General features: G+C 43.0%; 1 protein-coding gene across 1 annotated transcript; it reads right to left on the reverse strand.

Annotated features, from left to right (window-relative positions):
• Positions 1 to 624: 624 nt before the first annotated feature.
• On the reverse strand, positions 625 to 24,138 carry anxa5a (annexin A5a; the record flags this gene model as incomplete). The annotated part of the gene is made up of 11 exons (XM_083651411.1): positions 24,111 to 24,138; positions 21,251 to 21,345; positions 18,994 to 19,107; positions 16,371 to 16,461; positions 15,377 to 15,456; positions 14,899 to 14,949; positions 12,704 to 12,797; positions 8,812 to 8,907; positions 8,495 to 8,553; positions 7,006 to 7,128; positions 625 to 684 (listed from the first exon to the last, which is right to left on the reverse strand). The coding sequence occupies exons 1-11, from the start codon at positions 24,121 to 24,123 to the stop codon at positions 625 to 627; spliced, it is 876 nt and encodes a 291-aa protein (XP_083507537.1). The 5' UTR covers positions 24,124 to 24,138.
• Positions 24,139 to 26,190: the final 2,052 nt, after the last annotated feature.

Here is a 26,190-nt window from a genome sequence, read left to right on the forward strand (position 1 = left end):
GCCATTGTATCTTCTAACGTGCATTTAACACTTCAAGTCAGGCATATGTGCACAAGTACATTCTGCACAGTTGTACATTTAGCTAATAACAGGGTGTAAGCAGGACAATTTAAGTATTTCCAAAAATGTAACCATAAATTATAATAAATATAATAATTCAAATGCACAGATCCTATCTACTATTTTAAAGCAAAGATCTTAAGGTAACGCATAGTAATCTGCTTGATGTTCACGACAGCAATCATTTTGTCAGAGTCTGTGTCACTTGTCTTCAAATGGTGAATATCTCATCTTGGAATGGAATGAAACGATGCGTTAACTGAACAGGTGTATTGTTGTGTACTGATTGTATTGTCTTTTACATCAAAGAAAAACAATAGGGCAAGAGCTTTAATAATACATCTCTAAACTAACTGCTCTTGCTTTAGTTCCTGACCAAGATAATGCCATAAATGAAGATGACAAGCAGGGTAAGTTACGCTAATTAAATCGATAGCAAACCAATGTCAGAAAGAATCAACAATATGCGGATCGATAACTTCATCTGTGGTATAGCTTTGTCTGGCAGCACCATCACAGCTCATCATTCAGTGCTGCTGTGCTCATCATAAAACAGCAGCGTCGTTAATCATTCCCACCGCACAGGTAGAGCAAAGCCTTCTGGTAGTCTCCTTTTGTGTCCTCCTGGAGGAAAAACAACAAACAGAAGCAGATGCTTAGTATAATAATAATAATACATACAATTTATAAAGTGCTTTTCAAGAGCTCAAAGCACTTTACAACATAATAAACAGTAGAGTTAAAAACCATTAAAACGAAGGAATTAGGATGTATAAGTATAAGTATTGTCACGATCAGATACAAAACCTGGACCCAAATGCACGACTCAAGAGACAAGTTTCCAAAGTCAAAAGTCTTTACTCCAAAACAAACTCCAACAAACAAAACAGGCAAGATTCCAAAAGGTTAACTGAGGCAGAAAATGCAGAACAAGATCAAAAATCCAAATGCTATGGAGCTGAGCTGTTTCTCGGTGGATGGCAATTACAATCTGGCAGAGAGCTTCTTCTTCTTCTTTTTGATTTCCGGCAGTGTAGACGCTACTCGGCGTATTACTGCCCTCCACAGTTCAAATGGAATTTGATGTCTTCTTTATAGTTCTTCTTCCCAAAATGCTCCCATTCATAAATATTGTCCATACTAACACTCAGACGTTAATTGTCTGAGTTTGCGCAAATGCGTCCCTCAGTATTTTATCGATATCTGTTCCCGATACGTCCACCACATCCAGGAACCTCTTTGCAGCATCCACCACCATTTCAGTCCTCTCAGTCTTCCCAGTTATAGTAGCAGTACAGTTCAACACCATAGCAATAAAGGCCAAGAATCGCTTCTTATCCATGCAGATAACATTACTCTGAATCGATCTGTCCATTTCCTTTCTCGGTTCCTTTTGTACACCCACGCTATCCTCATTTCTTTCCACCCTCTCACGTTTCCTCTCCACACTTTTGACAGCCTCAGCATATGACAACCCTTTCTTTTCTCTGACTTTACTCACTATTCCTTCTCGGATTCTTTTTGGGCACTGTGCTGATCCTGTATAGTGTTTTCCCTCACAATGCAGGCATTTCACCTGCTGTTCACACTCATTGCCATACCTCATATCACAATCTTCCTTCCCACACCGACCACACCTTTTATCTCCTCTACACACCGCAGCTACATGACCATACTCTTGACAACTGAAACACCTGAGCGGCGCCCTTTCATAGGGCCTCACCCTGTAGCTCACACTGTCCAGGAACACTCTTTCCGGAATCCCTTCACTAAAAGACAGACACACAGATAGACTATCCTCTTTCTTACCTTCTACAAACCTAGACATCCTTCTAGCCTCATACACACTCTCTACCTGTTCCTCAAATAACTCCACCTCCACCTCAAGCGGCACACCACTGACTACTCCTTTCTTCATCGGCTCTTTGCTTAGTTTAAAGCACTCAACCATACACTGCTTATACTTACCTATCTCAATTACTTTCATTCCCTGATCCTGTGACACACACTCTATTACTACCAACCCACTTCTAGTTACCCTTATCGCTTTTACTACACCAACTTTCCTTTCCATAAACTTTCCCAACTCATGCAGGTTACTGAAAATTCCATCCACTTTTGACTTCGCTCTCATTCCTACACTATACGAACCCTCACTCCCTTGCCTCACCTTCTTCACTTCCTGATAGCCACCGTCACTTGAGTTACTACTTGATACACGATTACGTTTATTTTCAAGATCCCTTGTATCCTCATCACTTTCTGATTCATTCTCATTCGCACTCTCAAACGCCATTGCCGCCATTTTTTTCCGCCACGCCGCTTGCTCCGCCATCCTCCCTTCTACCCTTCCTGGCAGAGAGCTGGTGGAATGGACATGAAGATATACTAGGGAGCTGATTAGGGAATGAGGAGCAGGTGAGTGGGGATGATTGGCACACAGGTGAAACTACTGAGGGAAGACAGGCAGGTGGGAGTGGCTGGGTCTGGAATGACAGCAGAGTTAGAACATGAACCACAAGACTAAATGAATGAGGACTGAATAACTGAATGCAAAAAGTAACATAATAAAGAATGATATTACAAAACTATGACAACTATAAGATCACTCGGTGTTACAAAATACACAAGTTCACTCTTTATGTCAAAGGAAGAACAAAAAGAAGCCATGAACCAGCATGTGTGTGTGGAGAGAGAGATCAAGTAGCCTAAATGGCAAGCTAGGCAGTTTCGAGCCAATTACCTGTCACCAGGGTGGCTCTGCTTGTGAACAGGCAAGGCAGGCAACTGTTTGGGGCCCCCAAGCCATTAGGGCCACCCCAAGGGATGACACATTTTACTCCACACTCAGCAATGTCTCAAAATGTGCGAATTCCCTAGCCTGGTATCCAGCCCCTAATCGCTATGCAAATTCAAAGAGTGCTGAAAACTGCCATTCATAGGGGGCTGGACACCAGGCTACGAATCCCCCTAAAGTAGCCTACTATTGTAGCGACAATAGTAACCCCCCTAAAGGGCCCCATTTGCATCTCTGTGCCCAGTGCAGCTGAGAGTAGAACACGTTTGTTTGGATACTTGGTGATTTATTTTACTGTGCAAAATGAACAGGAATTATCAGATAGTATCATTGGAATTGTAAAAAGAGAGAGAGAGAGAGAGAGAGAGAGAGAGGGAGAGGGAGAGAGAGAGAGAGAGAGAGAGAGAGGATGAAGAGAAAAGAAGGCATGACACAAATGATGATCAAATAGTAAGTCAAAAAGTTAGCAAAGACACATGATGTCATGTAGGGCTAAAATATACAGTAGCCTAGCTAACATTTGGCAAGGCACATTGACGAACACTATCTCTAGACATACGGTAAATCTAATGTCAATAAATAGTGTAAGCTTTGGTAAGGTTGCCTGTGAAACTGATTAAAGTTAAGTAAATGTATCCTAAATAAATGTAATCAAATGGAATATTGATTTGAAGATGAGAGGAAATAAATCATAGTTAAATAATAGTTTACATTTAAAAAATTAATGTTTTCATGTATTTAACTTATTTGTTGTGGGGAACATAATCACAAACTAAAGTCGGTCAGAAGGGCCGCATGGGATTGTCTGCCTGGGGGGCCGGCGGGGCCCCCAACAGACTCTAGAATGGCCTGTGACCCACAGTGTGGGTCTCGATCCTCAGCCCGGTTTCCCTGGAGAGACCCACATTGTCACCCAGGAAGTAATTCAAGCAATATCACACAAGATGGAGTACTCTTATACTATGTTAATATACGTAGAACCTCCTTGCTGTAGGCTATGAGCATAGCTGCAATCTGGGAACCCATCGGTTAAACAAAAAAAAACTAAATTCTTTTCTCTAACCTCTGGGGGCAGCCCTGTTTCAATGTGGTGCAACAGGAACTCAAGAGGCGCGGTTGTCAGCGGAAGAAAATACCGTTCCGCTCCCTGCAAGCTCTGCTATTGGCTCCAACCGACCGGCTCTGCCCATTAATGGATTTATTTCCGCCCCATGTGTGTCGCTCTCAAATCCGTCGCTATGAAACAACAATAACAACTCTAGCTCGTTGCTAGTAGCAAGTAGCAACTTGCTATACGCTGAAAATGGTAAGTTTTGACCACACACCGGTCACGTTCACTTCATTTTGATCGGGTAAAGCGCAGCATGCGTGCGAGCGCTGTTACACCCCTTTTGACGGAGCCTGCCGACAGATTTTCGATGCAAGTCGAAAGTCTGTCTTGAGAGATTAGCATAGCTGTAGTCTCGCTAGCCAGCCTCCCTCCGGAGGGGAGGCTGGCTAGCGAGACTAGCATAGCTGTGATACAGTCGTAGGCACTAGGCTGCAAGCCGAGCGCCAAAGATACTAATATGCACATTCAATAGACTTATATCAGAAGTGACCGAATTCCCTCTGCTTTGTTTTACCTGGGGCATTTAATTTAATCAATTTCTCTTTAATTTATGAAGGCAGTTATTCTATAATAACTGCTGGAGCGGAAAGGGATGAGTTGGGAATAAATTCTGTTCACAGGTTGCTGCTGAGCATAATAAATATTTCCAGCTGGATGGACAAATATTCGTGGCAGACTTCTCTGAGGCCAAGCTGCTAGCGTCAGAAATGATCTAATTTGCTGAGTTAAAACTCAATGGGCGGAGCCAAAGAATCACAGTTTTTCAGAGCTCAAGTTAGCTAAGTGCCACAAACGACAGAGAAACAGCTCTGGTCGAAATATAAATGGCAATGACTTTTTTTCTTCATTCATTCATTCAGTCTAGCCTCCAGCCCGCCCCCAGTGATTTCCAGAAACTACAAAGTGCACCGGCCAATCAGGGACCTGCCTCTTAGTTGATAACATAACCAGCCAATCAGGGCAAAACGCTGGCAAAATGGTAACGAAGCAACGAGTAGTAATGTTAACGTTAAGAGTAAACAGCCATAAGTGTTGCAGAAATAGACTTGATAACAACAATTAAACAAGAGTATGTACCAGCGGAGTTTCTCGGGGGAAAAGACATTTTCGCTGTACTTCAGAGTGGATTTGGCAACGCTGATTGGCTGAAGGAGTTGTGTGTCAAAGCAAGCAGCCTACTCCCGCCCACTGAAATCGATGTGGACAGATTGAAGTCCAGACTGATATGTAGAGTCAAACCGAATGTAAGATCACATTATCAGGATGGTTTTTAAGGTGCTATAGGTTAGTTCAGCCTAACCTAGATTACTTATCTAAGCCATGTTACATTTTTCAGTTATGAGATCTGATCACACAACAAAACCATTTGGCAGCATCGATCAGGTTACTCCAGAGCAGCTCTCTCTCTCTAAAACCCCAACCTGCTAAATATTAATTAAATGGATTTTTGAGTTTTGGAGATGAAATGTCAAATTGCTGCCTTTGTGAGTCATGTTTGTTTTTATTACCAACAGCAGTGATATGACATGGTAAATAGTGAATGCCCTGCATTTATATAGCACTTTTATCCAAAGCGCTTTACAGTGAGTACGAACATTCACCCATTCACACAGATATTCACACACCGATGGCAGCAAGCTACCACGCAGGGTGCTGGCACAGCCATAGGGAGCAATTTGGGGTTCAGTATTTTGCCTGACGACGCTTCAACATGCAGACTGGAGGAGCAGGGGTTCGAACCACCAATCTCTTTTATCTCTTTTACCTCCTGAGCTCCAGCTGCCCCATGGAGGAAACGTTTTCCACCCGTAACTACAATCTACTGGATGTCCAATGGGAAGAGTAGACTCGCCTTCAGTAAGACTTGAAACATTACCCATCCATTCCAACCATCCAGGGAAATCAGGAGTGGAAAATACTCCATTCAATTGAAGAGAAGCAGTCACTTACAGTATGTTTTCTCTTATCCACTGAACTTTCACGGCTGAGGAATGAGATGGTTGAGGCAATAAGAACAGTGGGTCCAGAGAGATTAGATGCATGCAGTGGGCTTGTGTGTAGAGCAGAAAAGCAGTCCAATAAATCTCTACGAGGCGTTTAAAGAACAGTCCTATTTCCCTTACTGTCCTTTCCATCACTGCATGACATGAAGAAGAGCATAACCACCAGATGGTGCTTTTAAATGTAAATATGCCATGCAGTATGGGGAAACTGAGCAGATATTGGGGAGAATCTACACTTATTTTGGGGGGGGGGGGGGGGGGGGGGGGTCAGGCATTTTTGCCTTTCAGATAGGAGAGTAGGCAGACAGGAAAGGTGGGCAGAGAGAGGGGATGACATGCGGCAAAGGACCTCGGGTCGGATTCGAGCCCACGTTGGCCGCGCGAAGGACCCAGCCTCCGTCGTATGCGTGCTACCAGGTGAGCACGGAGAGAATCTACACTTTGAAAGTCTTACAACAATGCTACACCCCCCCCCCCCCCCATATTCAATTATTTATTTATAATAATTTCAAGTAAACATTTAAATTATATGCCATTAATTATGTAGTAATGACTGGAAAAGCTAAGTAACATAGAAGTAATACGTAGATATAGCAATAGAGTGACTGGAAGTTACTGAGTAATATAGCCTACACCAGTGGTCTTCAGTACCCCCTTTCCCTGATTTATGAATCCAAGTACCCCCTTTACCCGACTACAAAAAAAAAACGCAATGAATGAATGGTAACCCACCTTTGAAGAATATAACATTACAAATAAGAAATGGAGTGAAAGAGTTGCAATTAGTGCAACTTAGTGCCTTTATTTTAACGTTTTGTTTATTTTCACAATTTATTGTTACCCCCCCCCCCCCCCTTTCTACCCCCTGTAGTACCTCCATCTACCCCTCCATCTACCCTAGGGGTAGATGGAGGGGTATGCATACCCCAGGTTGGGAACCACTGGCCTAGACCTAAACACTAATGGAGACATGTTGAAGTTAGTTTAAAATGGATGACAATTTCTGTACGCCTTCATACTCTAGTGGACAGTACCTGAATGGTGGTGTGAAGCGAGGCTCCATGCTTCTTCAAGAAGCAGGCTCTGATGTCCAGCATGTCCTTCTCGCTCCTAGACACCATTATCCTCATCAGGGTGTCGTCGTCGGTTCCAGCACGCTAAGCATAAGAACAACTGGAGTCAATCAACAATTATGAAACTCCTTTAGACTCAGTTGTGTCTTTACTAAACTGTATCAAACACAATTTCAAAGAATATATTATCATATATTATCCGTCTTTGCCCGGGAAGCAAAAAACGTAGTGCCACTCAGTGTGCTGACACTGCAGTGGTTAATTATGTGCTGAATAGAACCTTGAAAGAGAACTCAGCAGGCTTTGAAGAAGTTGAATGAAAAATTTTGTGATATAGAGACACTGCATGAAATAGGCCACGCCCATCATGGGGGAAAGCTCTCCATTCACTCCCACACACCAGCGTCATTTTCCTTGAATTTAAACATAGCTAAAAGCTGTTGTGTGGTGGGCTGCGCAGACAACAAATGTAAAAAATTGCCAATTAAAGTTTTTTTGTACTCCTGAGCAAAACAAGGAAGCCATTGAGAATTGGCGAGAAGAAAAATGTGGATCTAGCTGTCAAGAAAGTAAGTTGGAGTGTTCGTCTTCCGTATATACGATCTTTGTGTGCAACACCCGACCATGCACGCGACATAGGAGAACGCCAGGATTGGGGGGGGGGGGGGGGGGGTGGGGGGTGTTTCCCCCCATTTTGGGGGTGGTTTCTGAATGATGACGCGCTCCGCAGTGTCTCTATCACAATCATCTCGTGACCCCTGAAAATTATCTCACGACCCCTTGAGGGGTCCCGACCCCTAGAACACGGGGCATGTTCACACCATGTTTGGAGCAGTCTGTTTGAACTGTTTGTACCTATGAACACCCACTACCCACATCTCTGACTCTGGTGGGATGACAGGCTACCAAACCTCTGTCCAATAAACGAGCCACATGTGAGTTGATGTGACTTTTGTTTACACTTGTAATACAGCTCAACAGGCACGTGACTTTTCGTGACGTAATTTGCCTCAGAAGTAAGTTCCGCATTCCAGCCCCCCTCCCCGTTGTTATTTTTTGTTCTCGCTTAAACCGAATGTTTTATGGTCACTCCAGATTCTCTGGAAGACTTTTTGGCTTGGTTCAAGCCTTAAAACCCGTTATTTATTTGGATTTATCGAAATGCCTACGAAGAAAATGGATGCGGAACTTACTTCCGGCTCAAATGACGTCACGAAAAGTCATGTGCCTGTTGAACTCTATTGGGCAGTGTGGAGCAAAACAAACAAAACAAAGTACACTTTTCCACTACGGTTCATAGCAAAGAAAATGAACTGTAGGTGTGATCCCATACACCACCCATACAGACAATTCCAAGACACAGAGCAACACTAGAAGACACCTACCGACTACAAGGAGCTACCCTGCAGGGAGACATACATTTAGGACACTGGGGCACAGTGATACATACCCTCATCGATCCATAAAGTTCCTCTGCAAAATACATTGGGACACTCCTGGCACACCTCACTATGGAGGGGGGAAAAACACAAGGGATTGACATGGTTCTTTGTTATCAAATTTACTGTATGTGGTGTTTTTGTCTTGTAAATCTGACTTTGGATTGTTTTAGGACTTTTTCTTACAGCATTGATTTGTCCTGTCAAGTATTACCTTATGGTGTACAGTATTTCATTCTATCATGCAAGTCAGAAAACGCTCCCCTGAGGTCAAAATGTCTGTTAGAGTCAGTCTAGTATCATCCAACAATAAAGCAATGGGTCTTACCAACAGCTAGCAGCAAGGTCTCCAAGTTCCCAGTGCACTCGCCTTTAATACTGTCCTCTATGTCAGTGCCAGCCAGCTTCTTATAGGCGTCAAACACTATGGCAAACAAGACAATCACAGTCACACTTTGATGTTCCTTTGAGAGTTAAACAAACCCCCTCCAGTGTTATCATTTGCTTTGTACATTATTGCATTGTACAGTATCCACTTTATTAGGTACACCTAGCTAGTACTGCAAAAAGGACGCACTTTCCTCCAGAACAGTATAGATTCTTTGAAGAAATGGATTCAACAAAGGTGACTCGATGAGATCGTTTAGTCACACATTCATGCTCATCCCAGGGTTTAGATTTAGGGAGGGTCATGGCAGTGGACTAAAGTCACCTCGGAGACTGACTATGCCAAGGCATCTTTCCAGCTCAGGCATGCATATACACTAGGGGTGTCACGATACACTCAGTTCACGATACGATACAATACACGATATTGGGTTTACGATAACGATACGATACGATATTTTAACAATATTTTTTTGCGATCGATTTGTAAGTTGAGGGGGCATCCTCCACGCTAATTTGAGTAATTTCACCATTTTCATCCTCCGTGTCTGTAACGTCCCTCGTCTGTTCAAACAAAGCAATGAAAAGGAGAGCGAGCATGCAATCAGATGCAGATCAGTGCCACCATGTTCAACTTCTTTTTCTCTCGATATGAGATTTCATCTCAACGATACATGTTTTCACATTTTGCTATCGCGATATATTGTGGGACGATATATTGTGACATCCCTAATATACACACAGTACAAACACACTTCCGAGCAGTGCCGAATATTTTCTGTCATCCACAGAATTGTTTTAATGATGACGGAAAAATCTGAAGCTGTCTGTCATTTTAACACAGGTAATAATAGCTTATGACAGAATTTTTACGACCCTGTCTGTCAAAGTGACAGACAACGGGAAGGTCTACCGCCACCACTGCTTCTGAGTTAGGTTATTCTTTCTATTATTCATGTATTCTCTGAGAGTCCCTGGTAAGCTCATTATTATAGTCCTTAATGGTGTTGAGGCTGCACTGCTCAACCGATAATAAGTCCAAGAAGTCCTTGTATAGTTCTTGCATGTATATCTTCCACTCTATCTCCCAATATGCATGCAATATAAGAGGACATTGACGAATATGGACATTCATTAAAACGTCAATTACCTCAGTCCAGAATCTTTCTACCATCGGACAGGACCACATAAGTACATGAGTGTACCAATCCTGCCACAGCCATTCCAGCACAACTCAGAAGCATTTTGGGTTGATTTTTGTATTCACTTGTGTGGTATAATATGAGTGACCTTCATTTGGATAATTGTATATCTCACATAGCTGGACATAGATGTTGAATGCTTCAATATTGAGTCCCAGTGATCCATAGTGAGGCGGGTGAACTAATGTCTCGTTCCCATTGTAATTTGGTGTGGATATTGCTGCTGTCAGGGAGGGATAGACTTAATAGCTTATATATAGCAGCATCCCTGCGTTTGCCATCAATGATTCCCTTGGCTGTGATTTTTTTTTAAGATCGATCTCAGCTGTAAATGTGCAGTGAAATGCAGAATTATTCAGCCCAAACTGCATGTTCAGCTCATGGAATGGTATAATATCTTATAACCTGTCCAAGTGTTCTTTGTCAGTGTTGTACCGCCTGCAGTTAACAGTGGATTATTGGATAAGATGGTGGAGATAGCCTACGGCAGCAGTTCCCAACCTTTCCCGACGGATGGACACTTGAACATCTCAAAAACATTTGCAGCCCACATCCAACCGTCAATAGTATGGAGGCCAAATAATGCCTTCTCAGAGCACTTTTCTTTTTACGATAAAAGGAGCTGTCTCTCAGCACCACACAGAGATCAGAAAATAAAAGTGAGAGGCGAATTAACGAATAATTGATTACAAACTAAATAATGGTATCATTCAACAATGGAGAAATGCATTCTCATACATAATAATCTTAATAATAATAATAAAAAAAAATCATGAAGATCGTAGTGTTTTGCAAATACTTGCAATGCCTTCGCGGCTGGCTAGAAAGTTCATCTTTATCACCTCTGCTCTGCCCCATAGCGATAAAGCCAGGTAGGACTGCCCATCTCCTTATATATCCTCTCTAATTACTTTTAAAATGTTAATGCCATTTAAGTTGAATATCTTGCTAATTGGGGATCTGATATTTATTCCGAGGTACTTCATGCCTTGAGGTTTCCAGACAAAGGGTGCAAAGCCAAGGTGGAGAAACAGTCTTGAGAAGATGCCACATCATCCTGCTGGGAGTTTGCATTTTGATAAAGGGGAGACTGTGGCCATGAAGGAATGAGCATTTTGGCCTTTTTGCAGTCTCGGCTCTGAGAGATGCGGATAGAGACTGAGTACTGAGTCTAGGCCAGCCATTCCCAACCTGTGGGCCCACTGGTGGGCCGTGAAGGTATTGCAAGTGGTCCGCCATGTAAACTATTACGATCTTCATGAAAAATAAAATATATATATATATATATTATTAGTTATGAAAATGCATTTCTCCATTGTAGAATATACCATTATTTAATTTGTAATCAATTATTTGTTAATTAGCTTATTGCAGACAGATCCTCACTTTGAGTTTCTGATTTCTGTGTGGTGCTGATGGACAGCTCCTATTATCGTTAGAATAAAAAGCGATCTGAGATTACACATTATTTGGCCTCCATAATGTTTACGGTCGGAGGTGGGCCACGGACAATTTTTAGATTTTCAAGTGGGGCATGAGTCGGAAAAGGTTGGAAGCTGCTGGTATTTGTGCTGCACCTCAGCATTATGGTATGCTGCGGTGTTCCACCGATTGTGAGTTACTGTGACACAGTCATCTGTCCGTCTATAGCCGTAGTCTAAGGGACCAAACATGTGCATCGAAACCATTCTCACATCATTACAGCACCAAGAACAGCCTGCGCTGCTGACACCAGGCAGGATGGATCCCTGGACCCATGCCCTCCGGACCGCCACTGAATGGATGGCTTTTGTTTACCGCACAAATCCTCGCTACACTTACAAGTTTGTAGTCGTGACTTTTGTTTACTGCACCATTCTCACTACACTTGCAGACTGTACTGCACAAAAAGTCCCATCCACGACCATACTACCTGGCTCATTCTGACACTGAGCAGTAACTGAACCTTTTGACCCTGTCTACGTGCTTTATGACTTATTTACATAGGACTCTGTCTGGAGGACTGTGTGTTGACGTAAATAGGGGGGTGAAATAATAATGGGGAAGTAGGACTATTATAGTGGATATTCTTTCTCTGCAACTTGTGATGCTGCTCTCTTCACCTGTTGATCGCAATGGGACTCGCCAGTTAAATAAACATGGAATTAAAATGATCAATCTTTTTTTTTAAGTGTATTGGTTTAGTAACCTTGCTGCGCTCCAAGCTATTGGTTTAACTCCGTCGCAGCAGTGGGCCGGACCAATTAGCGTCCAGAGGCAGCTATGCAGGATTTTGGTGTGACGACAGCGAGAAGCGAGCCTGTGATAGACGGTGATAGACAGATGGTTCATCCAATCACCTGCCAGGGTATTTTTTGAACGTGCCTGCCCTTTTCGAAAACAGTTTCCAAAGACTAAAGTCCCAGACGGTCCTGTGTAACAAACCATTTGGCAGCATCAGTTTATATGATTGGAGAGATCAGTAACACTCCATTTCACAAGATTTTAGGAGTAAAATAATCAAGTGACACATAATAAGCAAATGCACTAGCAAACATGAACATGAATGCACACACACACACACACACACACACACACACACACACACACACACACACACACACACACACACACACACACACACACACTCACCTTTTCTGAGATGCTCTGCGCTCCTGTTGCCAAGAATCGTAACAAATTTATCCTCATCTGTGCCAAACTTGCCCTCACCAGCAGCATACAAGTCCTAAAGTCAGACACACGCACGCACGCACGCACACACACACACACACACACACACACACACACACACACACACACACACACACACACGCAGAGCATTCTTGTAGAGACTTGACTTGAGCTTCTCGGTTGTCAAACAACATACATTTCATCATCGATCAAATGAATACAAATAACGGTTCATTCATTCTAATTAATTAAAATCTTTTTTTTTTATTATACACTGCTTTTTCTGCTTCAGTTGATCACAGAATGTTTTCACACTGCAGTAACGATGGTATTATTGATTAATTTACCATTATCAAGGAGGATTAGCAACATGTTAAGAGCAGCTAGATGCATGTAGGATCACTAAACATGGTCATTAGTGTTGGATGGTTCCCAATTTATAACTCAATATTAATGAGGAATCGTTCCGAAGAAACAGAATTCTTCCGTTCCGGGAAGTTAATATCATTAAATCAATTGATGGTATATTGACCGTTCTTCAGAGAGTGCTGTGATGTGTGCAAAGCTCTCTTGGCCTTTTGCTCTCTATACTTTAGAGAATGGCGTGAAGAATGCGGTCATATCCTTAACATGTTGACATTTGAAAGACTTGAAAAAATCTAATTATTTCTGCTCTGTAGCACACAGTGGTGATCGATGTAAGGTTTTGTCTTTTATTCACGTCTTTTTAGTCGTTAAAGGTGCTACATGCAGCATTTTAACCTCAATAAATCAGGGACCACATTCATTTTGAGATATTTGTACAATTACCCTACCGTAACCAAATGAGGCCATTGCCAAGAGGATTGTCAGCTTCTACACTGCATGTAATCTGATGTATTGCTTTATGGCACACGGGGAAATTGCTTTATGGCACCAAACAGGAAGAGTGCAAAGTTTCAGCCTACTGTTAGCTCACTTCGTCTGAATCTGAATTGCATTCAGTTATAAATGGCTGTTAATTGTCTCTTATCCTTCTTGCTTTTCAAAACAAACAAACAGAGTGACAGCAGGGAGGGGGAGGGTAGTGTGGTCCAGCCTGGGTTCGACTCCCTGTATGGCGACTACTACTTCAGAGTGTCCAGGTAGTGCAGCAGTAGATGCCCTGCCTACCTACACGTGCGTCACAGTTTGGTGCCCCTGTGTTACCTCTGGCTTGGTCAGACATCCATACAGGCACAATTTGCAATTTTCACAGCACCATTTTCTGTATCAAAGGTAAGAAGTAACACAGGTGCAACCAAAGCATTAACAAGGCCCCGGTACTGGAACACCTGGTTTGGAAGTTGGAAACCCTCATTAATGCTTTGCTTGCACCTGTGTCACTTCCTGCCTTTTAGACACAAAATGGCTGATGTGAAAATAATCAATGGGCCGTGTCTGCGTATGGGAAGCTGGATTAAGGGTATGTGTCCTGGTCGCTGCACTAGTGCCTCATCTGGTCGGCCTGTTCAGGGGGAGGGGAACTGGGGAGAATAGCGTGATCCTGCCGGTGAAACCCCTCGCTGTTAGGTGGAAAGAAGCGGCTGGCAACTGCATATGTATCGGAGGAAGCATGTGCTAGTCTACAACTCTCCCCAGATCGGCAGAGGGGGTGGAGCAACGACCAGGACAGGCCAAGTACAATTGGGGAGAAAATGGGGGAGGTGGGGGGAATCCGGAATTCCGGGGGGAAAAACTTGATAGAGAGAAAAAAATCATAATAAACTCACTACTATAATAAGACACAATTAAGACACAAACACAATTGCTCAACTGCGCATGTGCGAAATGGGCGAGACCTCGAGGGCAAACCAATGAGGCGTGGTAAAAATGAGCGCTGCCAGTTGAGTGTGTGCGAGGCAGCGTGGGACGATAGAAAGGAGCGTGCAACATTTCTAGTAATAATAATTTGCACAGGTGGGTGCTACACATCGATCGGTGGTGGAGGAGTTGAGTTCCTACCATTCACCCAGCTGACAACTGGGGAGGGGGGAGGAACAGTGCTATAGATAGATAGATTTTAGAGAACCTTCATGCATTTGATTATGAGCTTGGGTGATTTCAGAATTCTTCCATCTTCTTTCACCCCTTCTTTTTAATAAGAAAAAATGAGTTTTGTTGTCGTCTCTTCTTACCTTGGCGTCTTTTTCAATCTTTCCCTCGTCCACCCCCTCGTCCCTGCTCGCCTTCATGGCCGGATGAACAGTCAATCAGACAGAGACAGACAGACAGACAGACAGACAGACAGACAGACAGACAGAGTCAGTGCAGGTAAACAGACTGTCAAGACAGATGGATGGTAAGGAAAATTAGGTCAGGGTGGATGGAAACATGGTGACCTCAGTCCAGCTGAGCGCCTCTCAACCTGGCAACCCATGAAAATTACATTATCCATCGAGTCTCTCAAGAACCTGGTAAGCCGTGAAGATTACATTTCTGCCTGTACAACAAACACATCTGAGAAGCTGGACTGTATGCAGCACGCCTTCCTTCCGCAATCCACACTTAAACCTCTCGCGACTATCTATCTAATGGCATCACCGGAGCCTCTCATTATCAGGAGAGGAAGGAGAAGGTCCAACACCCCCCCCCCCCCCCCTCCCCCCTCTGTACCTGCAGCAGGATCACCAGGAGTTTCTGATAGCTTCCTGACGTGTCACCGCAGACATCTTTCTCCAGCTTGCGACCGTGCTCTGGAAGAAAGGGGAGAAGAGGGGGCAGAAGATTGCTTACACTTCCCTGGTCACACAACAACCATTACTGCTGCTTGCAATCGAGCCCAGTGGGGCGTCCTGTGTTTTGCAGATGGATCTCATTTAATTAGTGGGCTAACGTAACGGCCAGCTTGGCCTTCTCTTTTGTCCGGATCAAATAAACTGGCCTATTTGCCTTTGGCCCTTTGTGCCTTTATTGTCACTGTGGCAGACCTGTAAGGTGCAGTTCACACACTGTTTTCCATGACACTTTGTGCAGGATGTAGACAGGTGTGCAGGATGTAGACAGGTGTGCAGGATGTAGACAGGACACATATTTGGTCGTATCCAATTTGAGTGGGTGTCTTCATCTTGCAAGTTAGGGCCGGTCGATAATTCAATATTATTGTTTATCGTCTTGCTAGTGGAATTGTATTGTGATGTTTTGGTGATTTTTGGATAGACAAACAATTCTGCTGGCTATTTTTTTTATAATAACAAGCACATTATCATCATCATCATCATAAAAATGCGGGTTGGGCGGTGTTTGTGTGTGTGTGTTGTCGGCGGACACACACACACACACACACACACACACACACACACACACACACACACACACACACACACACACACACACACACATTTTAAATACTTTATTTGGTTCCACAAATTACATTTCATAAGCAGGGAAACAAATATATCAGGGTCAATTAATACTGAGCACTTATGGATACACATAGCACCTCCTTCTCCACACTGCTAGACTAGACACACACACACACACACACACACACACACGAACAAACACACAGAAGTGTGTGAAAACAATACCAGCCGAGCTGTCGTGGCTGATATTAACCAACCATTTACAGTTTGTTGTTTTGTTTTTGCCTCTCATGCCTCTCATGTACCTTTCTTGTAGGCTTTGATAATGTCCTTAATCTCTTGTCCGGTCCTGGAGGCCAATATCTCAATCAGCACGTTGTCATCGGTCCCGGCGCCCTGGGAACCAAACAACACATAAACTTCACTGCATTTTTAATCCACGAGTCCATGAAAGGCAGGTACTGTAAGTTTAGTTTCTTTCTTGCCCTCTTTTTCCATGGTGCATATACTGTATACAGTATGCATTATACAGTATATCTGGTCATATGGGTAGCCTATGCATATATGTAAATAAAAGATAAATATATGTATTGTAAATGTACACACTTTGTTATACTTGAGTTGGACATAATTTGTGTTGCAATGTATGTTGATAGCAATACAGCATATTTTGGCTTTAACATGCTTCTACTGTGTAGAAAAGTAATACGCTATGTACGCTATTAGACATACAGATATGCCATAATACATACTTTTAAGTAGATTACCATAAATCCCCTAGCATGGAAAACAATATAATTAGAGATCATTAAAGTTTGGTTTTATGTTGTGTCATGTTTTGTTGGAAAGAAAAAATAGAGCGAGAGAAAAACGGATAAAGGATAAAGGAAATAGGAAGCAGACTTTGTGAATACAGGACTCTAACGGATTTTGTAATCACAGAATGAGTCAGCTATAAGTTCAAACAGCGAGTGCAGAAGAGAATTATAGTGTTATGGTTCAGTCTCAGCGTAATTAACCTTACAGAAAAAAAAGCCTGAAATACCAAACAAACTGGTTTAATACCAATGTGGAGGCCAAGTTCTGAGTGCTTTGCCTTCACTTTGATTAAACGTTTCATTCACAAAGGGAATGTAAAAGTAAATACAACTGGAGCATAATGAGCTACTAAAAAACGAGTTTCATTTGTATGCTATGAGACGATCCAGAGACTCCTAATCGTGTTTTCCTCTGGGCAACTCAGCCTCCAAACTTTATGGATCTCGTTTGCAATTGAAAAGAGCATTAAAAGCTAAATCTCACGGTGCCTCAAAGAAAGAGAAAATGTCTGAGTCATGCCAAAGAAATGAAGCAGTAAATCAAGCCTACGATACCAATATGCTGCACCTGCTGCTGCTCAATGGAGCATCTCACACACACTGACGTGAGCAATGCTAGGCGCAAGAGATAGACATGACGAGAAATGGAGTGCACAAGGAGGAGTAACTGTGCCGTATTTCCCAGGTGTTCCAACATGGATTGATTCTGCAGATGGAACATGATTCAAGCAGTCCCATTGGTCCCAACTATCCAAACACAATAAGGGGAGCATCTCTCCAGAGTAACGCTAATAAAAGAGCAGCCCTGACCTGCGTTGACCTTTGCGTAGACCTGAAGGAGATGCGGGGTCCAAGGTAAGGTTAAAGGCGTTATGAAGACGACAGCACATGAAAGATGTTTATGATTATGGAGCACACACAGCGCTTTTCCAAAACAGGACTCAGGGACATTAGACCCGTTTGCCACTGATGAGCCTCGTCAGTTTTGTGTTTAGATAACGTCAGCTTGTTCGTTGACTATAACAGCTAACGTAGTATCTGAGCTATTAGTCCTGTTTACACGGTAGAATGTGTTAGGGTTTAGCAGCAAGCAGGACTTACGGTATTACATTTAGGCATGTTACTGTAATGGTGCATGCTCCCTAGTCCGATACCTCACGAGTCCGACACCTCACGAGTCCGAAAAAAGAGGCATTGGACAGGGGATCATGTCTATGTTCCCCGGCTTCTATGTTCCCCGGGTTCTATATTCCCCGTTTTTCACTAACCCTAAACCTAACCTCCCCCAGACCCTAACCCAAAACCTAACCTCTCCCACCCCCACGCCTAAACCTAACCTCCCCCAGACCCTAACCCAAAACCTAACCTCTCCCACCCCCACGCCTAAACCTAACCTCCCCCAGACCCTAACCCAAAACCATGAGGTGTCGTCGGACTCGTGAGGTATCGGACTAGGGAGCAGTCCCCACTGTAATTTGGTTGCTTTTTTTGTGTAGCTACTTGCACTTTTTGAGTATTTCTTAAAATCAGTATTTTTCTGAAACTGGCTGTAAATTCACAAGTCAGCAATGGAATTGAGCAAACCTGCTTTACTTTGTGCAGTTAATTTGGTAATGTTGAAAATGACCACCACAGCTAACAATGTTCTCTTTTCTAAAAAAGTAACTCAACATTTACTCAGAGTAATTTTAAATGAGCTAGGCTACTTTAATCATTTTACTTTATAGCCTACCTGTACGTTTACTTCTTCTTACGTAAAATATCTGCAATTCTACTTGAGTAGGATTGAGGCCTTTTCCACCACTGAACATGAGTTATTCTGCTAATTTAGCGTGCTGGCTAGTTAGCTAGCTAATAGTTTGTTCAGGCTAACTGAGCTGACTCTTCTCAAGCTACAACTCAGTGTTTTGGAGTAGAGCTAAAGACAAGGCAGTTTACTCACAGTAACCTACATTAAGAACAAATTCACAATATCAGACCATTCACTTTTACTTATGATGCTACTGAATGGATCCACCGACCTGGGCTACACCACCACCACCTTTAGGTATCTCTCTTTTTAGAGACCCAGTTTATTATTAGAGTGGAGAAGGAAATGTTTCATATCTACCTTTATGGCCTTGTGCAGTTGCAAAGCATCAAAAGCGATAGTTGGGGTCATCAAGGCCACAATCAGATCCTCAAACAGCCCGCCCAGCTCTGACTTCAGAGCGCCGACCAAGTCCTGTGGGCAAATGGTGAGTGGCAATAAGAGCAAGAACAATAATAATTATATTTGTTTTGCATTTAAATGAGTAACACTGCAATGCTGTAAAATTGAAGAACCAGAACAAATATATCGCCAGAGGGAAGACACCCATAGCTCCTTAAATTCATATCCCAACAAACAAATTAAAAAGAGAATGAAAAGCAAGTTCAATGCAAAGACGTTCAGATGTGTTTTACCAAAAGAAAAGAAAGTTTCAGAGAAATAGGCCTATATGTTTGCAAATGAAAAGACTATGGGGGTTGCAACTAACCATTGATGGCTGTAGGGGTGTAGTGGTAAAGGTGGGTAAACTATCCAAGGTGAGTACTGTAGTTTACCAACTTTGTCTCCCCCATTGATTGATAGATCTGAAAATAGGTGAGTAAACGCTCTGCCTCATTTCAAAGGGGTGGGTAAACTGCATTTACCCTCCACACTGCCCCTGCTGGTAGCGATCTTATTTTGCCCACAAACCAAAGATAGTCAGTACTGTCATAGAGGAGTACCAAAGAAAATATTCACATTTAAGAAGTTGGAAGCAGATAAAAAAAATTGACCTTACAAAATTACTCGAACACATTAATCGATTATAAGTTCGTGATTAATTTAATGGTTGACAACTAATAGATTAATTGTTGCAGCTATAGAAAGACATGTGGCCTATACATTACAGAAAAGTCATATATTTACTGCGTGATATTCCCCCTAACCTCAGAGTCATGACACACAGCAGCCTATCATTCACAGACTGCTGCATCGAAAATTGATTTCTATATGCAACTAATCAGAGATTTGAGCATTTCTGGGAGCATGACCTGAATGGAATTAGACAAAAGAGTGAATGATAGCACGTGTGTGTGTGTGTGTGTGTGTGTGTGTGTGTGTGTGTGTGTGTGTGTGTGTGTGTGTGTGTGTGTGTGTCCGAAACACCCAGCGGACCTATGATCGACTTGCAGGTGCTGTTCAATATACAGAAGACAAATTCCATTTACTGTACCCTATTCCCATTTTACTTTGCAGATCTGTTAATAGATAAGTTAAGTGAAATTAACATATAAAGAGCTTTTAGCAGAGCTATGTGCACGTGTTTATGAGCAGCCCCTGATACACTGTTAGATATCATCAATCAATGTTGTTCATGTTCAATGCATTCCAGGACTTATTTTGTGATCAATGTGATTTTTCTTTAATGCACCCACTTTCCCTCAAACTGCCTTGTCCAATTCCACTTCAGTTAGTGATTTCCTACGTTTGCCAGAATGCCGTTCAACAGCCTGCAGAGAAGGGGCGTGAACTTGTTGCTGTCAATCAAAGGGCACGTGGGCAGATAAATCACTTGAACGATGGTGCAAAATGAAAGAAAGTAGACTTAGAAAAAGAAAGATGCCTTCGCTCTTTGATTCTGAGGGCCTGACACCAAAACCTGACATTTACTGTTATCAAACTCTATTGTACAGCAGCTGCTGGAAATGTCTGAAGTCACATCAACTACTTTTGCCCAGTTATCCTAATAAGAAAAATACTCATAATGTCCGAAATTCATCGCCAGTTTGGGTGAATTAGGGTGTACGTATTTTTCCTCTAATGATAATTCCATGATCGTTCCTGGCCTGCATACAGCAAAACAAAACAATGACGGGACAATAGAAGAATATAAACAGACAAACAAGAGTAGGTCTACACGTATTTGCTATAGCGGCCAGCTCAGCCCTGTGAGCCCGGGGCGAGCGTCACCCAGCTACTGTTGGTGAGAGAGGAGGATAACATCCATTAGTCGCTGGCTGCTGCCTGTCATCAGCTCTCTGTTGTGTTTCCCAGTAGCTCAGCTCACTTTTCGCTGGGCCTTTTTCCCAGCGGCTCAACTCACCTTTCCCTGGGCCTTTTTCCCAGCAGCTCAGCTCACCTTTCTCTGGGCCTTTTTCCCAGCAGCTCAGCTCACCTTTCTCTGGGCCTTTTTCCCAGCAGCTCAGCTCACCTTTCCCTGGGCCTTTTTCCCAGCGGCTCAGCTCACCTTCTCTGGGCCTTTTTCCCAGCAGCTCAGCTCACCCTATCCTGGGCGTTTTTCCCAGCAGCTCAGCTCAGCTTTCCGTGGGCCTTTTTTCCCAGTGGTTCAGCTCACCTTTCCATGGGCCTTTTTGTAAGCTGCCTTAATTTGCTGCCGTTGATCATTGCTGCGTGAGGTCAGGAGCATCAGGATCATGTCTTCATCCGTACCTGGTCCAGAATGCAAATAGGCATTAATATGTAGAGAAGTACGGTAGAAGGTCGAACTTCAAGGTCAGGCAGTAGAATCAGATGCAAGATTGTGGATAACGGATTAAAGGGATCTTTGATTTCAAATAAATTATTTTCCTTTAAACTAGGGATGGGCAATAATTCAATATTACCATTTATTGTTTTGTCTTTCAGTGGAATTAAATTGTAATGCTATGGTGATTTTGGGATATACCACATCACAACAACACAGAATTGTTCTGTTTAAATAGGTGGAAACAAGCACATTTTATTTAAAACCTGACAACATGAGGGATGCAACATTACCGGTATTTGACTTTTTTATTTATCATCACGCTGTTGAGGAAGAAATGGAAAAATACCTATACTAAGGAACTTTATATCCTCACTTCAGGTGTAAATATGGGTCAAAGGTCACATATTAAGCGAACATATAGGAATGTTGTTTAGTATAGGTACCATTCAGTACAATGGGATGCACATTCATTTGATTAAGGGCACCCGTAGTATCACTCACTCTCACACACACACACACACACACACACACACACACACACACACACACACCCACACGCACACGCACACACACAACACACACACACACACACACACACACACACACACACACACACACACACACACACACACACACACACACACACACACACACACACACTTCGCATTCCACAGACACTTCACATTCTTATTATTATAGGATAGGATTACTTTTTTTTTTTCTTTTTTGTCTGGTGGTGAAACAACTGAATCCACCAGGCACTTACATTTGGCTGGGCTGGTGCTAATTGTGTGCCCTATAGCGATACCCGAATAAGAGCAACTGACTGACAGCATGCAATATTCTCCTAGATGAAAGCAGGAGATCAGCTGTTGAAAGAATGGGAGGTGCTGATGGTCCAAACAATCAATAAGCTGCTGAAAGTCATGCGGCGCCTCGGGGGAAAGCGGCTGAGACAGACAAACAAGCAGAAGGAAGACGACTCATGGCATTTCCTCAGAGGGTGAAATGGTTACGTTTCCTCCAGGCAATTACGCCGCAAAGCCCCAATCCAAAGGTTATGAGCTCTGGAGACAGACCAGCTGAGCCTCGGCTTCCTCCTTCTGCTTCCATCCTTTTTTAGTTCTTATTTGATCCTTCCATCTGAGGACACCTCTCATTTGCTGATAGGCCAATTGATTTACACTAACGACCAAAAAAGCAAGTTGCCATTTTCTATCTCTGAGATGAACCATCAGATGACCTGAGACAGGAGAATGAGGTCAAAGGTCAAACAATGAATCCAAATTAAGATGTCTTCAGCCATTCAGTAAAAACTGACCTGCTCGCTGACCCCGGTTAATCCTCACAGTCCATTGTTTATGGATATTATAGTACAATCATTTACAGTCACATTAACACAATAGTGCAGGGCCAGAACGGTATTGTTGGGCCAGGATGGGAGCCATGAGAAATGACTTTCTGAGATTGTTAGCTTATTTACCATGTGTATACACCTGTGTAATAATGCATATAATAATACATGCAAATAAATAAATAAATATAAAGATAAAACATATTTTATCATATTATTACATCAAACACTGCTTTTACTGGATTACGTTGGAGATTAGACATATTTTCCAAGACACAGAATTGCATGTAACTATCACTTATGGGTGATTGCCTACTGTAAACCTTTCTTGGATGTGAGACGAAAATGTTTTTTGTGAATGTAGCTTATCACTGTAGGGACGCCCTGCCATAGATGTTTCATTAAATAGCCCACACCTGGGCTCAGCCAGATGTTCTGCTGTCCCACAGCCATCTCCAATAAAAACATGAAAGGCTTTCCAGGCTGTACAGATTTGGGTCTTGGGGAGAGTCGTTTCTCTTCAAATATACGTAGTGGACCATACTAAGGATTACATGCCATAGAGGTAATGTGTTGTGTGGGAGTGGCTAAAGTGGAAATAGCCAGGCCGTCCTCACAAGGGAAACAACAACATTGGTCGATTTTCCAGGTTAAAACGACCGATGTTAACGAATGCGACCTCTTGCGATCGTGTGAGTGAGTGCATGTGTGCAGTGCATACGCCAGAGACGGGAGCTGTAACCTAAACCAGAAAGTAGCGGTGACCTCTGGCGGTCTTTAACGTAGACCGCCAGAGTCTAGTCTGATAGCTATATACGAGGGATCAACCAAGCAGCATTTTGGTAAATAAGCCGTGTCACTGGGCGGCTGCGACAGTTCACACAACTTTAACACAACATGCATATATTATACATCAAACTCTTGAGCTAATTCTGCTCTCGCTCAGAATTTCAAAAATATAAGCAATGTGATGTATACTTTTTGAGATATTAACGTTTGTTTGGCACAACTCATACTAGTTAACACATTTTTGGGTGGCAGTGACGTCACGCTGATTCGTCCTATAGCTCGCTGACACATAAAGGGGAAGGGTGGGATTAGTCGTGAGAGACCCGGTTCGCATCCTGATGTGTTCCATTTTTAGCCCTAACCCTAACCAAGTTGTTTTACTTGCCTAAACATAACATAACCAATGTTTGAACATAACAGATGTGACGTTTTCAAATTGACCGATGCGAGGCGTATCAGCTGTACGCACTATGCACCATTTCGCTCATATCTCATTTTGGGGGTCATTAGAAATTGATTGTGGTTTGGGTATGAGGACGTGTTGGAATAGCAGAGGAGTGTAGTGCCCATCTTGAAAAGACTGACCTATTCCTTTCATGGCTTTTTTCAGAAGTTCGGCGTCCTTCTTGGCGTCGAAGTTGACAAATGCTCGAACGCTGCCTCTTGTCTGTGGGAAGACAGCAACAGAAATAAATGTTACAGAAACATTTAACAAACTCTTTTTTTGTGCATGTTTTCTTTGTTTTGTGGCCTGGTTGGGGAAACAGCTCTTCATTAAGAGGTTAGCTTGTTTGTGAGGCGGCTTTGATTGTCAGAGGTGCGACCAAGTCAACTTTGCTGAAGCCCCAAGCCAGTCTCAAGTCTTGTGAGGCACAAGTCTCAAGTCAAGTCCCAAGTCTAAATGTCGATTACCAAGTCAAGTTCATGTCATTAATGTCAAGTCTCAAGTCAGATCAAATCAAGAGTAGCCCATCAATTTGATATATTCAAGAAAGCTAAATATGCCCATTTCCCTCCACCATCATCTTGGGAGCTGCTCTACGCCCCGACTGACTAGAGGAGGCGCTAGTGCAGCGACCAGGACACATTCCCTAAATCCGGCTTCCCGCCCGCAGTCACAGCCAACCGTGCCTGCATGGACGCCCGACCAAGCCGGAGGTAACACGGGGGCGCGAACCTGCAACCCTGGTGTTGGTAGGCAGGGAATCTACCGCTACACTGACGACCGTTCCACTATGATTCTTACTTGGATTAGATCGATATATCTGCTTGCCAATATATCCGGCCAATATCTGGCTTTTATTACATATCAGGTATCGGCCAGTCAGTGTTTTCCACCTTTGACATTATGCTGCTTCCTCGCCTGAACTCAGCAACATAAAGACAACCTGTAAAACCTGCGATGAAATTGTGTTTTCTTTGCGTTGCATTTTTTTATTGCGTGTTTTGTGTAAATTAACTCTTCACTTAAAGGCAGTGAGTATCAGCTGTCACTGAACACGTGAAGTGGGTCACCCCGGATACTAATCCACCTAAAAGCCCTTCGTATTGCTTTCAGTGGTTTTAGTGTCACATGATGCTCTAAATGCCTTTCCACCTTGGCAAGACTAAAACGCTGAGGGAGACACTTTAGCATGTTTCATTTTTGTCCAATTTAAAGACCCCCTAAAGTGATGTTTCAAGACGTGTATAAAATACTCTACTATGAATAATAATTTGTGTCTGATGGTTTTTCCCACAAAAACGGTAAATGATCTTGTTAAAATCCTTCAAATGACTTCCCCTCCTCCCTCCATTTAAAAATCCAAAAGCAACCAATCAGGGTTATCGAGAACATAACTAGCCAATCACAGCATACAACACGGACTGCCAACACAATTCTCACTCGTGACAAAATGATGACAAGGGTTCCTGACCGATCTGCAGTATATGAGGAGTTAGAATGTGTTGGGGCTTTAACTGCTGAATACTGGACAGGGATTGGCTGCAAGATTCGTGATGTCACGAATCTTGCTCGTTGAAAACGGAATTTTCAGTGAGCTCAGAGAAACTTTCCACTTTCAGCAGATGATTGTGGAAACAGCCTTTTAGTGTCAAACTCGGCCCAGACATCATTCTGCACAGTGAACCTCTGACATCCAACTGTAGGAACATGAAGAACTGATTTTTGACTTTAGGGGGTCTTTAAACATACCTACTGAATATTGGCACAAAATAGAGGCTATCAGTAGCTTCAACATAACTGGGGGAACTGGGAAGAATAGTCTTGCCGGTGAAAGTCCTCGCTGTCAGGTGAAAAGAAGCAGCTGGCGACTGAACGTGTATCGGAGGGAGCATGTGCTAGTCAGCTCTCCCCGGGACACGGAATTGGTCAATTGGGGAGAAAATGGGAGCAAACTCTAAGAAAAGAAAAGAAAAGAAACAAATGTGCGGTTGCTGCTTTGCGTCACGCAGGGGAATCACAAAATGTGAGGGGGGGAAAGTGCCTCCTCTCACGTGTACTTTGGACGGCTCTGGAGGGGAGATGTCATTTGAAGAAAAAGCAATAAAACACGTTTTCCGCTCCGTGCAGGTGGGAGATGTCAAAGAATATTGTCTCCCCCTCCCCTCGCACAAGCTTTCTCTTCACCATTTCTTTTGTTGGTCAAATGTTTTGTGTATGTTT

The sequence above is a fragment of the Poromitra crassiceps genome, assembly GCF_964638095.1.
Source record: "Poromitra crassiceps genome assembly, chromosome: 15".
NCBI lineage: Eukaryota > Metazoa > Chordata > Actinopteri > Beryciformes > Melamphaidae > Poromitra > Poromitra crassiceps.